This window comes from Triticum urartu, chromosome 4A, assembly GCF_056163025.1.
Source record: "Triticum urartu cultivar PI428250 chromosome 4A, HENAU_Tu73, whole genome shotgun sequence".
In the NCBI taxonomy this organism is placed as follows: domain Eukaryota; kingdom Viridiplantae; phylum Streptophyta; class Magnoliopsida; order Poales; family Poaceae; genus Triticum; species Triticum urartu.
The window spans coordinates 489343352-489359511 of record NC_141876.1 but is presented as its reverse complement, the minus strand read 5'-3'; the positions used below and the strand labels follow the sequence as shown (position 1 = coordinate 489359511).

Here is a 16160-nt window from a genome sequence, read left to right as displayed (position 1 = left end):
GTTCATGTCATCCGCATCATGATAACAACAATTAGAATGTTTAAAATTGTTGTTGCATTAAATTGCTAAATGCATATGGGGATTTACCGGATTTGTTGTTTGTTATATCTGGCCCCATTTAAAATTGGTTAGATAGATAATTCCTTTATGTTTCACCTCTTGACATGCTTAACAACATTTAATATTGTTGGGTACATAAACGAGATTGAACTAAATAATGGATTGTGGTGTTTTGCCAATATGCATCCCGATGCATATTGAGCTTCATTTAACTTGTAGTGTTGTTTGTGCACTCTGCCATGCCATGCTTCATTTAAACCGGTCATGCATCATACTTGGTTGTGCATCATGCCATGTTTATGTGATGGTTGTTTACTATGTTGTTTTCTTCTTTCCGGTGTTGCTTCTTCGGGTTGGTTCCGATAAGGTCGCGTTTGTTAGGATTCGTTCGATTGCGTCCGTTTGTCTTCTTCATGGACTCGTTCTTCTTCCTTGCGGGATTTCAGGCAAGATGACCATACCCTCGAAATCACTTCTATCTTTGCTTGCTAGTTGCTTGCTCTTTTGCTATGCCTATGCTACGATACCTACCACTTGCTTTATCATGCCTCCCACATTGCTAAGCCAAGCATCTAACCCACCTTGTCCTAGCAAACCGTTGTTTGGCTATGTTACCGCTTTGCTCAGCCCCTTTTATAGCGTTGTTAGTTGCAGGTGAAGATTGGAGCTTGTTCCATGTTTGGAACATGGTTATTTTTGTTGGGATATCACAATATCTCTTATTTAATTAATGCATCTATATACTTGGTAAAGGGTGGAAGGCTCGGCCTTATGCCTGGTGTTTTGTTCCACTCTTGCCGCCCTAGTTTCCGTCATATCGGTGTTATGTTCCCGGATTTTGCATTCCTTACACGGTTGGGTTATAATGGGAACCCCTGGACAGTTCGCCTTGAATAAAACTCCTCCAGCATGGCCCAACATTGGTTTTACCATTTGCCACCTATCCTTTTCTTTCCCTTGGGTAGGCCTGCCCAAGGGTCATCTTTATTTAACCCCCCCCCCCGGGCCAGTGCTCCTCTGAGTGTTAGTCCGAAATGGGCAGCCTGCGGGGCCACCTCGGGGCAACTCGAGGGCTGGTTTTACTCGTAGCTTGACCTATCTGGTGTGCCCTGAGAACGAGATATGTGCAGCTCCTATCGGGATTTGTCGGCACATCTGGGTGGCTTTGCTGGACTTGTTTTACCATTGTCGAGGATGTCTTGTAACCGGGATGCCGAGTCTGATCGGATTGTCTTGGGAGAAGGAATATCCTTCGTTGACCGTGAGAGCTTGTGATGGGCTAAGTTGGGACACCCCTGCAGGGATTTGAACTTTTGAAAGTCGTGCCCGCGGTTATGGGCATATGGGAATTTGTTAATGTCCGGTTGTAGAAAACCTGAAGTTGATCTTAATTAAAATACATCAACTGCGTGTGTAACCGTGATGGTCTCTTTCCGGCGGAGTTCGGGAAGTGAACACGGTGTTGGTGTAATGCTTGACGTAGGTTGTTCTAGGATCACTTCTTGATCATAGTTTCTCGACCGTGCTTTGCCTTCTCTTCTCGCTCTCATTTGCGTATGTTAGCCACCATATATGCTAGTCGCTTGCTGCAGCTCCACCTCATACCTTTACCTTACCTATAAGCTTAAATAGTCTTGCTCGCGAGGGTGCGAGATTGCTGAGTCCCCGTGACTCACCAGATACTTCCAAAATCAGCTTGCAGGTGCCGATGATACTATGCAGGTGACGCAACCGAGCTCAAGGAGAAGCTCGATGAAGATCGTGTTAGTTATGTTGTTCAGTTTCCAGTTGATCAGTAGTGGAGCCCAGTTGGGACGATCGGGGATCTGTGTAGCATTTGGGGTAGTCTTCTTTTATTTTGGTTCCATAGTCGGACCTTGATTGTATCTGGATGATGTAATGCTTTATTCATGTATTGTGTGAAGTGGTGATCGTAAGACAACTATGTATCTCTTTCCCTTATGTATTACATGGGTTGTGTGAAGATTACCTCACTTGCGACATTACTTTAAATGCGGTTATGCCTCTAAGTCGTGCTTCAACACGTGGGAGATATAGCCGCATCGAGGGCGTTACATTCTTCAACCTCTGGTCTTCTTGCTCCAGCCACCCAAACCAGCGCCGGTCGTGCCTCGTGCTCCTGCCTCCCGTGGCCGGCTGCGACGTGGTGGAGGCCTCACCGCCCCCTACTACTCCCACCACTGGCCAGGCCATCCCTCTACTCACCCACACCCACTGTTATTCTGCGGCGACGGCAGCCTCACACAGCAGCGAACCAGTGAACCCTCGTACTCCTCTACGCGTGGGCATCCACTGCCGCCTCTTCCCCGGCTCCGCGTCGTCCCCTTCCTAGGCCTCGCCGTCGTCCACTGCCCCGGTGCTCTCGGCGCAGCGTGGTCAACATGGTCAAGGAACATCTTCCATCGGACGTGGACTGTACGTGGAGAGGCTGACAGCTGGGTCCATGGCCGCAGCAAGGAAGTGCCTCCTTATTACGTGCAAAATAATTATTCCTCCACCTGACAGCAGGGACCCACCGGACGGCCACCGTATTTCGCCCCCTGACTGCTGGGACCCACTAGCTACATCTTCGCACGCAAGGAAGTGCCTGACAGTCGGGACCCACCTGGTCAAAGCGTACGTAGTGTTGTCATTCTGGTCGCGAACGTGTACGTACATATATACTGGTGGATGTAGAGGCGCGCACGTGTCGTAGTAGAGGCGGCCAGGGTGCAAGAAAGAAAATACGGCCACGTATGTGTACATACGGGCGGGGTCTTGAACGCCTACTCGCGCATACGTCCAGCCAGGGCTCGTGTACATGGCTGGGTCGGAACGGAGAAACAGCGTCGTCGTCGGGTTCATGGGGAGGCAACGAAATGCGTCGTGTTCATGGGGAGGCAACAGAATGCGTCGTGTTCATCGGGAGGGCTTGGACGGAACAGGCAATGGAAACGAGGCCTGGCGTATCACAGAACGGAGGAAACGGCCTTGTGTTCGACTGGCCACGTTCAAAACGGGATCTTGTTCATCGGAGGGGTCTGGCGTACCGCAAAACGGAGGAAACGGACCTCCTACGGTCGAAACGGGGGTTCTGTTGATCGGGAGGGGTGTGGCGTACCGCAAAACGGACGAAACGGACTTGTGTTGGAGCGCTACAGTCGAAACGGGGGTCCTGTTCATCGGGAGGGGTGTGGCGTACCGCAAAACAGGACTCCACGGGATATTGTTCATCTCCACCGTCGACCCCCTCCAGCCTCCACGAGCTATTGTTCATCCACCGTCGACCTCCTCCAGCCTCCACCTGCAATTATTCATCCACGGGCTCCTGTTCATCTAGCCTCCACCGCGCGCTACTCCACCGGCTACTGTTCAACCAGCTCTCTCCACAGGCTCCTGTTCAACCACCCCTCCACGGGCTACTGTTCATCCTGCCCTCCATGGGGTGGTCCTATTCATTCAGCCCTCCACGGGGTCCTGTTCATCCAGCCCCAACCGGCTCGATCGATCGAGGTCCTCTTCATCCAGAGGCAACACCACGGGGTCCTGTTCATCCAACCCCCCCCCCCCCCCCGCAACGCTCACTGTTCATCCAGAGGCAGTATCGATCGGCTTCAGTTAGCAGCAGTAGCGAAGGAATCGCTCGATCGGGTTCAGTTAACAGCCATCGATCGATCGCTCGGGTTCAGTAACGCGTAGCCTGCAGTGCAATCGCTCGGGTTCAGTTAGAGCCCAACGCCTCGCTCGGGTTCAGTTAGAGCCAACGCCTCGCACACATGCGCGTACGTGTACGAGAGAAGCGCGCATCGCGCGGCCCCCGACCTCCCACCGTAACCGGGAACTCCCCGAAATTTTCCTCGCCCTCGCTTCTACCATGGTTTTTTCCGTCATGGACGGCCCAAAGAATGTCATGCAGCTGCGTCTCCGGCCCGCCCAGGACGAAAAGCCAATTTTCTGTCATGATTTTGTCATAGAAGTAGGAGCCCACCACATCTATGATGATACCGGGTTTTGTCACCATTATCGTCATAGAAGTGTCATATGTATGACAGAAAAAAAATTCGTTCAGCCCAAAATGTCACGGATGTGTCTTTTTTTTGTAGTGCTAGAAACCGTCAGCTTCCTTCCTTTCATTCGCCCGTCCACTCCTGATTTGCTACTTCCGCACAGCCGCCAAGGAATCATTAGAATTTGGGTAAGCAAGAAGGTGAGTCGAGTGTTTTCCACATATATTTTTCTTTTCCACTTGTTTTCAAGAGTTAACATGATAGGATCCAACTCGAGTGTACATGGACATCAACATGTGGAAGATGCTCTCCCAAAAACTCGCGCAGCACTTGGTGATATGATTGAGGAGAGTATAGTTGCAGCTATGCGAAGGATGTTCGGTGGTCATCTTCCTATCGCGGGTAATGGGGATCAACACCAACACAGCCCCGCTACCTCGCTGGCTGCCGACAACCGGCAACGTCAAGGAAACGACGATCACCATGTTGGTCGTGGAAGAGCGGCAAGAGCTGCTGCCCACGGCGCCCCTGCTATTGGTGCTGAACGGAGACGTGGCGACTTTGCTGCCCCCCATGAGGGTGGGCTGCATGGAGGAGAAGCTCGCGGGCGAGGCCATGACCCCCGCGGGTTTGCTGCTGATCACCGGCGACGAGCGGCACATGATGATGATGCCATCTCCCTTGAAGATCTCTCCGAGCATGGTGACGAAGATGAAGGCATGGGGGACTATGAACCCTACTCCCCGCCTTGCCGTGGTGCTGTTTTTGGTCGCAATAGTCATCATTATGACCGTCGTGATTAGGATGACCGTGACAACCAAGCAAGAGTGAAGCTACATGTGCCATCATTCACGAGAAAAGAGGACTCGCATGCATATATTGAGTGGGAAGAGAAGTGTGACCAAATCTTTCGCATCCATGGTTTTTTGAAGCCAATAGAGTTGATCTTGTTGTTATGGAGTTCTCTGGTTATGCTCTTACATGGTGGAATCAGCTGCAAGACGATCGGTTGATGTCAGGTAATAATCATATCCGCAGCTGGACCTTGATGAAGGAAGTCATGAGGCGTTGTTTTGTTCCATCATACTATGAGAGGCAATTGTACAAGCGGTTGCAGGGGCTCACTCAAGGTTCCCGCACTGTTGAGGAGTACTATAAAGAGATGGAGGTGCTGCTGATTCGGACAAGAACCTGTGAAAATGATGAGGCGAAAATGACAAGATTTTTACATGGGCTGAATGATGAAATATCAGATTTTGTGGAGATGTTTCGTTATGATACAATACAAGATGTGGTACATCAAGCTATAAGAGTTGAGAAGAAAAATATGCGTAATGGTCGTACTCGTGCTTTTCAAGGCCGCACCACCACACGCTCATGGCAGCAAACACAACAGCCATATGGTTCTCAGTTTGAGGGTGCACCACCTAGGCACCCACATGCCTCGACGGCTTCCTCACCTGCTATTCGCAATCAAGATAAGAGGCCATTAGCTACAGCAGGAGTATCCTCTGCTCCACCTCCAGAAAAGAGTTCTACACGCAGTAGCGACATTCAATGCCACAAATGCAAAGGAAGAGGTCATATTTCTTCGAAATGTCCCAGCAAAAGAATTATGATCCTCAATGAACGAGGTGAATGGGAGTCTGACAATGACCATGAAGGTGGCAATGATAAAGTGGAAGAGGAGCAAGGTTGGGAAGTAGGAGGAACTATTTTATCTCATGGGGAATTTGATGGAGAAGCTTTGGTTGTATGTCGTTCACTTAACGCCCGGGTTGTGGAGGAGGAAAAGGGGCAACGGCATAATCTTTTTCACACCCGTTGCCTTATCAACTCAAAGATATGTCGAGTGATTGTTGATAGTGGCAGCTGCAACAATATTGCAAGCACGGAGATGGTCGAGAAACTTCAATTGCAAACAAAACGTCACCCACACCCATACCGCATGCAATGGCTGGATGATTGTGGCGCAATTAAGGTGATTAGCAGCATGCAAATACCAATTTCAGTTGGGACATATCATGATGATGTTGAGTGTGATGTGGTGCCGATGCACGTTTGTCACTTGCTTCTTGGGCGACCGTGGTTACATGACCGTGATGTGCAAATCAGCGAGCATGTGAATCGCTTATGTTTTTTCCATAAAGGAAAAAAGTTCACTTGGCTGCCCATGACACCCGCGGAAGTCTATCTTGATGAGATGAAAAGAAAGGGAAAGAAAATGGGAGAGAGTGATCATACACAACGAGTGAGCCACCAACATAGTGAGGGAGTGTTTCCACATCCAAAAGCTCAACAGCCAAATATGACCAAGCCCCGAAAAAACAGGGATTAGTTATGATGGCTAGAAAAAGGGATATGCAGGCATTGAGAGAACCTAATACTCCATTCTTTGTACCCATGTATAAGGAAACTTTATTGGCTGCTAACGACTTACCCTCAACTCTTCCTATTGTTGTATTGGATCTTTTGCAGGAGTATGGGGATGTGCTTCACAAGGAGGTGCCACACAGATTGCCGCTGAAGCGAGGCATTGACCACCAAATCAACTTGGTTCTGGGCGCCCCGCTTCCAAAAATTCCATATATTGAGAGTGCTACGAGGGGTGAGTTGAGTGACTCCACCAAATGTGAGGAAGAATGTCTATTTCCCAAAAATCCACATATTGAGAATGATAAGAGAGGTGAGTTGAGTGACTCCATCATATGTGAGGAAGAGTGTTCACTTCCCAACATTCCACATAATGAGAGTGATAAGAGAAGTGAGGTGAGTGAGTCCACCAAATGTGAGGTAGAGGACGTCCAACATGAGATTAGAGAGATGGGTGTTATACCACACCATCAATGTGAGAGGATTAGTGACTTGTGTGAGTCCACCAAATCTGAGCTTGCAGTGTTTACACACAATATCAAAGAGCTGAGTGATCCACCAAATGAAGTGAGAGAAGAATATTCAAGTACTAACCATTCACAAAGTTCTCTTCATTTGAAGTATGTGCAGATGCAAAAATCATACTTAGCTGCTCTGCTACAGCGCTGGGAGGATGAGATCCATGAACAATTATGGCGCACTTGGAGTACCATCAAAGAAACATCATGTGGGGCAAGTGATCTTCCAAAAGGCATGGAGGTACTTAGTGAGGTAAAAGAAAAGAGATCATTCATCTTGAAGCACCCAGAGGTATGCGCTTATGAATTCTTGAAGCATTGGCGCGATGAAATTAGAGAAAAGATGATTGCTATGTCATCCATCAAACAATATCCTTTTGTTAATCATAATGAAAGCATTAAGGAGCCAATAAAACTAAAAACTGAATCTGCTTATTCAACTTTTACTTGGCCAAGATATTTTGTATTGTCCTTGTGCTATTATTTTGTAGACCGAAGGAAGTCGAGGGCGACTTTTCTTCAAGAGAGGGAGGATGATACAAACATGGATGTGCCTGATTACAAGTTTGTACTCCATGGAAATGTTAGCTGGAAAGAATTTCTGAGTCAAACAAAACATTTGAAGTTCGCAAAGGTGAAAGCTAAACTTAAGCATTTGATAAAATCTTGGCATTGTTTCTTTGTACTGGCCAATTTTCTTTTGTGTGATGACCAGCTAGAGTCGAGGACGACTCATTTTCAAGAGAGGGAGGATGATAAGGACATGAAAACCATTCAACCCTTAGAGTCGAGGACGACTCCTTTTAAGAGGGGGAGGATGATGAGGACATCCCAGCCATGGATACCACACCAACAATCATCAACGGTCCAATTACAAGAAGTCGCGCAATGCAAATACATGATCACGTGAACGCTAACTTAAATTTATCATTTGACCATGAGATCATGGTTGTGCCTTCACCTCCTTTGTTGTTGGTTGACCTCAGGTGCAATATCGAAGAAGACCAAACACATTTCAGTCCGTGCAAAACAATGTTTTATGGCGAAGGAACAAAGTTAGGAATTCATGAAGAATGAGTTGTCTGCTAAAGAAACATTGTTCCAATTCTGACGAAACAATGTTTCGTACGAGTTTGCATATTCCAACTTGCGAAAGGTTTCCAGAACTCGAGTTTGCTGCTGAAGAAAACATTGTTTGACTCCAGTGAACAATGTTTGGTCGGGAACTGCCAACCACCTCCAACGAGAGTATTCCAGAAGCTACCTCATTAAGTTTTGAAGCCATTTAGTCAAACAGAGATGGTTCTAGAAGCTAGTTCTCTTTCACACCTATCCAGGGGGTTGTCCCGATTATAAATAGGCTAGCTCTTCCCTTCGTTGGAGACTTTTGCCATTTCTATCAAAGACCAAAGACATAGACTCTTCCTGAGATTGGAGAGCTCTTGTTATCCTTATTCTCGTGATTCCTTGAGAAATTGCTCCTAATTCGTGCTCCACGACTAGATCGTGTTGTGTGGATTAGAGTTTGTGGTTTCCCTTGCGGATTGCACCTATCCCGTGCTCCACGACTTGAGCGTGGTTGTGTGGGGTAGTATTGCGGGTTGTGGATCGGCGAATGTTCGGATTGCAAGCTTCGATGAGCCTCCTCCTCGTCGGGTCATAATCTCTTATTTTCCATTTTCTGGCTGCTTGCAGCTAGTTATCCCCATCCGTTTATCGATCCTACGCCGTGAAGATCAGACCTCCCCTTGAACTCCCTCTTCTCCGAAGACTGGGTCGCATCAGCTAGGCCGTGAGATCGTGGAGTGTGCGAGCCAGAGAGGGGGAGAGATCTTTGAGCGCACCCCAGTGTTCGAACCTCAAGGGTTTTGCCGGAACCCGAAATCCGACACATACTATGGCTTTTATGATGTTTCGATTCTACCCCTATTTAAATGTTTTGGAAGAGGATTTAAAGTTTTATACTTCTAGTGGGTTGTTTAATAGAGAGTATGCATGGTTACTTTTCGGCACATTTTTCTTATATCGAGTGATTTAAGATTTCTTGTTCCGTTCCCATGGACATGGCAAGATATAGCAGAGTGGAGGTAGTATTTCAAATTTAAATAAGAAATTCTTAATGAGAGAATAGCAAAACTACCACTAGTGAAACCAAATGTACCAAAATACCACTAGTAAAAACCAAAGTGCTGAAATAGCATTTAACTTCAGTTTTTCATGCCAAAATACCACTACCATCAATGGCAATCAAAATCCCTGGTCAACATAGCACTCAGTTGTCAGTTTTTCTAAGTTACCAAATATACACTTCTCCTTTAACTCATCACCATGCACGCTTGAGTAAGTTTGAGAATGAAGTTGCCAAAAAAGTGACAGAATGGATCTCCGATCGGGAACTGTCGGAGTGTGATCTCACGATATCAGGGATCAGGGGACCCCTTTTACGATTCGACCAGGGGCTAAAACACTCAAGACAAACGACTAGCTAAATCACCACCTTAAGACATGACTCTTTTTTAACCAGGTTCAGGCCGTAATGATGCATAATACCCTACTCATGCCTTGTATGGTTTATGTGGAGGATATACTGAAGATTACAGGTGCTCGCCTTGCATGGGGAGTGCTCGGGGATGGCTAAGTGACTAAAGTGTATTGGCCCGAGCACTTCTTCCTCCTCTCCTCTACTGCTCGGGTTATCACTTGTCTAAAAAACTTGTCCTTTTTCATGGCCGTGATCCTCCCCTTATATAGCTTTGGGGGTACCACAGTGGCCTCTTGAAAATACGAATACAATGAACGTAGACAAAGGGACGCCAGGAAATTCAGTATAGGGGAGGCGAGCACCACACATGAGCTCTTATGAGTGATGAGCACCGACAGAACCATAAAAGGTTTGCAATATGCAAAAAAAAACTAAATCTGAACTCGTGTTTTTGTTTTAGTTGGAGCCTAATATCGTGTTGATGGCTGCAGCTAGCGAACGAATCGACTGCGAGGCGTGATGCTGCTGGCAAGTCCCTGGCCCCTTTGTATTCCAGAGTGGGCCTTTTATTTTGCTGGGTTTCCGTGGACGTACTATTGGCTGCACATGGGCTGGGGTCTATGCTCTTCTGGGCTTCACATTGCTTACACGGGATAGGGGGGGAGGGGGGGAGGGGGGGCGAAATCGTCCAGAGGATGCCTAATTACGGTTCAGCCTAATCGCTATTACAGGAGAACAAATTCGTCAGGGGGGTCTCGCCCCCCCTTGGATCCATCCAAGCATAGAGATAACCGGCACGTGCTTTATCTTTGACTTTTTCTTGAAATAGGCTTTTGCCCCGCTTTATATATAAAGCAACAACCGCACAAAGTACATGGCCGAACGATATAAGGTGGAGAGGTAGCTCTCTTGCAAAGCCAATCTTAGAATAATCGAAACACACACACCGCAAGCGACTATGCTACCGAAAGATAACACCGGAAGAACTGAGTACAACGCCATGCCACACCCTAATACAGCTAAGCTCCACGACAACGCGCCGCCGCTGCCGAGTCCACAATGGATAAAAGGTTTTCACTCGAAACCCGGACACGAAGGGGAGCACTACGACGACGTCTTCAAGAAGAGAGCGGCGCCATCGCCGGCGCCAGAGCACAAAGCTTTCGTCCGGTAGCTCCCGCGTGCCACCACGAGGTCTTCAAGAGGAACACGACGAGATCGGAATCCTAGATCCAGATCGGGGCCCTCCACTACCAGAGACAGAGAACGCACCAGAGCCACCCTAGCCCGATAGCTCCCACATGCCACCACGAGGTCTTTAAGAGGAACACGCCTTATCTTTGACTTGGGAGGCCATTGTCAGGCAATTGGTCGCCCCGCCCACTCCGTTGCTCGTCCCCACTCCGCCTCTCACCGTCTGCTCGCCACAACGCCCCAGCGCTAGACCCCAACCTCTTCCCACCCCCGCGCCATGATACAAAGAGGATGAACGCAGCATGGACGCGACCTGGAGCTTCGCCAAGGACCCCATGCAGGTCGTGCCACACATTGACATTGCGGCGCGGATCGAGCAGATGACCCCGAGAGCCTACAGGCTCATGGTGTTCTTCCCCTGTTACACAAAGTGGGCTTTCTACGGGTTCAATATCCCATCGATGATGCATCGTCCCGACATCACCTTCCACAGATGCACCACTACTAAAGTACCAATATCATACTATGCAGGAGGACAACAAGACCAACAACATTGACGCCAAGCATTTGCCATAGCAGTTACGTGGTGAGAAGAGGAGCCGCGAGGAATGTAAGGGCCACGGGTGGGGCCTATCATCGCTTCTCCACACGAGCAAGAGCCAAGAGATACTACACTAATGCACGGAAGGTTCTGCCTCTGAGCAAGTTAATTTTTTTTTAAAAGGGGAATATATTAATATCATGAAGATACCAATTACACCCGGCTTCTGTACCAACAAGTCACAAAGACATCTAGGATGCACACAGCCCGAAAAGAAAAAGAAAGAAAGGGAAAAAATGGCCTTGCCGAAGTGATCAACTCCTCTCAGCATCAACATACAATCACCAGCAAAGACAGCACCAGGAAAAGATAAAAGGCCTCCAAAAGCGACGCCTTCAAGAAGGAAACAGTGCACAAGAGCTGTCGTCGCCCGATCCAAGAACATAGGTTTTCAACCTGGAGAAAGACCGAGCTCTCAAAACAATACCTTCAACAAGGCAATTGCCAGGCACAAGCAATGAAGGCCAAATCTTAGATTTTCACCCTGAAAGTCACGACTCGGCGCCTGAGGAGCACCACCAAAAATGAAATCCTCCTATGCTGCCGCCCCCACTTGACACTGCTGCTACTGTTAGTTATCAAACATCTGGCTGACTCCATTGCCAACAAGGCTGCCTCCGCCTTACTGATCCTCCGATCTTAGCCATCAAGACTTTCTCCGCCGCTGTCTGTGCCATGAAAATCGAGATGCCGACATGTCCCATGGTGTCAACAAACAATAGAGCTTCACGACGCGCCCTCCTGGAGCCACATAGGCTAATATGGACGCGCACGACCGGATACTATCCGATCCAGATATCCTTGGGCAAGATCTCCATCAGTAGTTCCGAAACACGTCGACGGCCAGATCGAGGAGGACCGATCATGCAGATCGTTGTTGTCATGCGACAAGAGTACAAGGACCGCCACCACACCGCTGCCTCAATCATGCCGACACCATCGCCGCCACGACGGAGGACAGCGGTCCTCGCTGCTCACAGCCCGCGACTCCAAGCGCCAGATCTGACGGAACCGGCACCAGCCACCCCGCCATCATGCCGCATCGGCCCACCCGCCACCTTCGCCATGCAGCCGCCGCCGCATCCACGCACCGCCTCGCCCAAGGCCTGGCCGTCCGAGACGCCGCTGCAACGCCCCTATCGGACTGGGTGTGGACAGAGGTAGCCCAGAGTTATCGGGGACAAGAGGAGCAACAAGCAGATCACAACTACGACGCCTGCCATGACCACGAAGCTGACAAAACTCAAGCCTGACAGAAAATGAAGTGGAATTGGAGGTTGCCATGATAGAAGCTGCATACGTGTATGCAGATACTCATTCTTTGAACTCCATCATGGCAGCTAGATAAATTAAAATCAGCAGCGCCTATGTACTTGGTATGAGATGGATACTTTGTATTCATGAACAAAACATTGTGCAAGGGCATATATATCTTTCTTTGAGCATGATAGTTTCAATTAGTAACTAGTGGTAGTTTGCCATGAAAAAACTGCTAGTGGTATTTTGGAACTTTTCGTTTTCACTAGGAATATTTTGGCTGTTCTCTCATTCTTCACTGCGCATTGGATTGCAAATAACACGGTTCCATTACTTTTAAAGCAGATAGGGAAAAAAGAGAGGTGGAACGGATGGGTAACATACAGTTTGATTTTGTTTTTGCACTGCTTCTATCTCACTGACATGCAACCTTAACTTCCGAGAAGCCTCCTGTTCTTCCTGTAACACAACAATTGCAAATATCAGTTATCATTTAGCAACTGCATGTTGTACAGTAAATCAAAATCTTCCAATGATCACATGGAGCAGTTAAGAAACTAAAAGACTACCAAAGCCTTGCAGCAGAAATTGCACCAATATATGAATGAAAATAAGGCTACCGTGCTGCAGAAAGGTGGCATTTACTCCGGAACAACAAAGCACCAAGTGCACGACAAGTCTGTTCCACTATAAATAACGTTATGCTGAAAACTGCTGACCTATCGACACTAGTCCTGCCAACAAGTTTCCACTTACAAGGGCTGGTGATTGGGTGATATAGTTTGGCATGCCATATAGTTTGTGGGTAGCCAGAATTGACAATACTGAACAGGTTCATGGTAAACAAATGTTCACAACCATTCCAACGGTCCGTTGCGCATATGTGAATCGGAGCAAGCCATTTAAGACCGAATGACATTATTTTCTGCATACAACATTTTTTGCGTATAACTGATATTAAAGAAATCAACTGCTGTTACATGCAGAATTTCCAAACAAGGCTCAATAAAAAAACGTCTTTGTTGTTACACAGCCATCATTAAACAGAGAAGAATGTGATATTTTGTAAATTGGACTCGCACCAATATTTTGGCCCATAATAGGATGCACGAACATTAATAAGAATATTAGACAGAAATAACTGCACTGCTTATAATGTGAGGATGGGACCATCAATTGTATGCATACGGAAAGAATCAAGTAGCAGCGTAAATAAGTCTATAAAAGAAGCAGTAAGTAACGGAATCATTGTGGAAAAAACTAAGCTAGACAGTCGTTAATACGCATGATAACAAGTACTACTAGTAAATTATTGCCCTTCTTAGTAGTATCTCACATAGTCACATGCATGTAAGAAGAGCAAGTACCTCCGGCGCAGAAGTATATGCATGTGTATCCATAGTGCAGTGAAGGAAGGGTTGTGACCTACAAAAATGAGTGAGACAGATTAGACATGTGATCCAAATGTTCTTCAAAATCAGACAAACAGCCAGATAAAATTACAAATTTCCTATGCATTCATTTGAGAACTCAAAATCGGCTATCTATCTATGCGCTGCTAATGGCCCTGTTTGGTTCGGCTGTGGATTTCTAAAAGCAGCTGTGAAAAATCTGCTATGAAAAAACAGTTGTGGAAAATCTGATTTGAAAAAGATGTAGGTCATTTGGCAAACCAGCTGATACAACCTTTTCAGATTTTGGCCCGCAGCGGAATCAGATTTTGGAAAGCACGTCCTGGGCTGCTTCCGTTTTTGGTTCAGATTTTGGCAGCGGATTTTTGGAATCGGATTCTGCTGGGTTCACCCTTTGGTTCAGATTCTGCTGCGCGGCAGTGGAATTCGGCGATAAAAGCTGAACCAAACAGGGCCAATAGCCGCAAACAAGGTTTCCAATTTTCCGACCAAGGGAACAGTAGAGGCATAACAATGATTGATGGCTAGGTGAATTACTAAGCAAGCAGCTACGGAGCTACCTCAAGCACATCACAGGGGCTTCATTTACCACAGCTACTATTTAAATAGACTTGCAGATAGCAGACAGCCACAGATCTATGCAACCGATAGTTAGGTTTTCGTCGGAGATCAGTTCAAGACTCACCTACAACACCACGCCAACCGCCAACCGAGGAAGAAGGAATCCTGTAGCCGCCCCGCCCCGCCCCCGTCGAGGCCACGAGGGGATAGCGCGCGCGCCGAGAGAGGGGAGGGAAACCCTGTCCGCCGCTGAGAAAAGGGACGGAGGAGGTAGCAGAGGAAAGTCACGGGCGCCCCTATGTCTCGCTTATAGCGAGACGTAGGGAACCCTCGCGTCAAGGGACAGCGCGAGATGAGCCGGCCCAGGTGCGCTGGAGGCCACGGCCTCTTTTTTTGTTTATTTTTTCTTTCTTTTTAACTTTTGCTTATACTTCCAAATATTCTAAATAAAATTTATTACATAAAACATTTGAAAAAAAATTAAGCAAGAATTTGAAAAATATTAGATGTGTATACCGAAAATGTTTCTCATTTATATGAAAAAATGTACAAGTGTGTGAAAAAGTTGATTATGTATTTAAAAAATGTTAATTAAACATTTGAAAAAAAATTAACCAATTATTTGAAAAATGTTAATAAGCATTTGGAAAATACTAAATATGTATAGAAGAAATTTTGACAATGTAGGTAATCTTGTATTTCAAAAATGATAATCAAAACATTTCAAAAAAATGATCATAGTCAAAATTTTGACCATGTATTCAAAAATGTTGATCTTATATTTGAAAAATGTTAATCTTCTATTTTATAAATGTAAATGTTATATTTCAAAATGTTAATCAATCATTTGAAAATATATTAAATGTATGTACAAAAATATTTTCCACGCATTCAAAACACGTTAAACTTGTATTTGCATAATGTTAAAGATCTATTAAAAATATTAGATATATCTAACAAAATTACAGTGTGTATGTGAGAAAGTAGACATAAAAAACTATAAGTTCTCATAAAATGCTAATCATGTATTTCAAAAAAAATTAATCGTGTATAAAATTGTATCATATGTATAGGGAAAATATTCAATGTGTACTGAATTTAAATATTCTTCAATGTATCAAATGTTCTTGAATTTTGCCGCTCATTACTTTAAAAATTTTATTTTAAAGAATGTTATTGGATTAAAAAACAATATATAATAAAATTGAAAAGACATATTGAAACCACAAAAAACATATGAAAAAATAAAAAAAAATACAGACAAACAGAAAAGGAACCCGCATAGAACCAGTAGACCTTCGCAAAAACCACAAAACAAGAAGAAAACGGGAGCTCCTATATGACGCATCCTGCATCAAATAGAACACAGACGCAGTCCATTTAGATTTAATGCATACTATAGCAGCCGATGTACTTTGGGAAACTAACCACTCTACCGACCAGTTGCTCCAGTGAACCGCATACTATAGCACCCCCACTGTGGTGCCCTGGTTTTGTTTATTTTTTAATTTCTAATAAATTTTGTGAAAATACAATAAACTCTCTCCGTTCTTAAATATTTATCTTTTAGAGATTTCAAATGAACTATCACATACGGATGTATATAGACATATTTTAAAGTGTAGATTCACTCATTTTGCTCCGTATGTAGCCACTTGTTGAAATCCCTACAAACACAAGTATTTAGGAACGGAA

General features: G+C 45.9%; 1 protein-coding gene across 1 annotated transcript in view; it reads right to left on the bottom strand.

Annotated features, from left to right (window-relative positions):
- The window catches only part of LOC147976264 (uncharacterized), a 57592-nt gene extending 43700 nt beyond the window's left edge, over positions 1–13892 (bottom strand). The window contains exons 1-2 of the mRNA XM_087520799.1: positions 13860–13892; positions 12877–12951 (exon numbers count right to left, since the gene is read on the bottom strand). Coding sequence (XP_087376925.1) covers positions 12877–12951; positions 13860–13892 — 108 coding nt within the window. The remainder of the gene's footprint in view (positions 1–12876; positions 12952–13859) is intronic.
- Positions 13893–16160: the final 2268 nt, after the last annotated feature.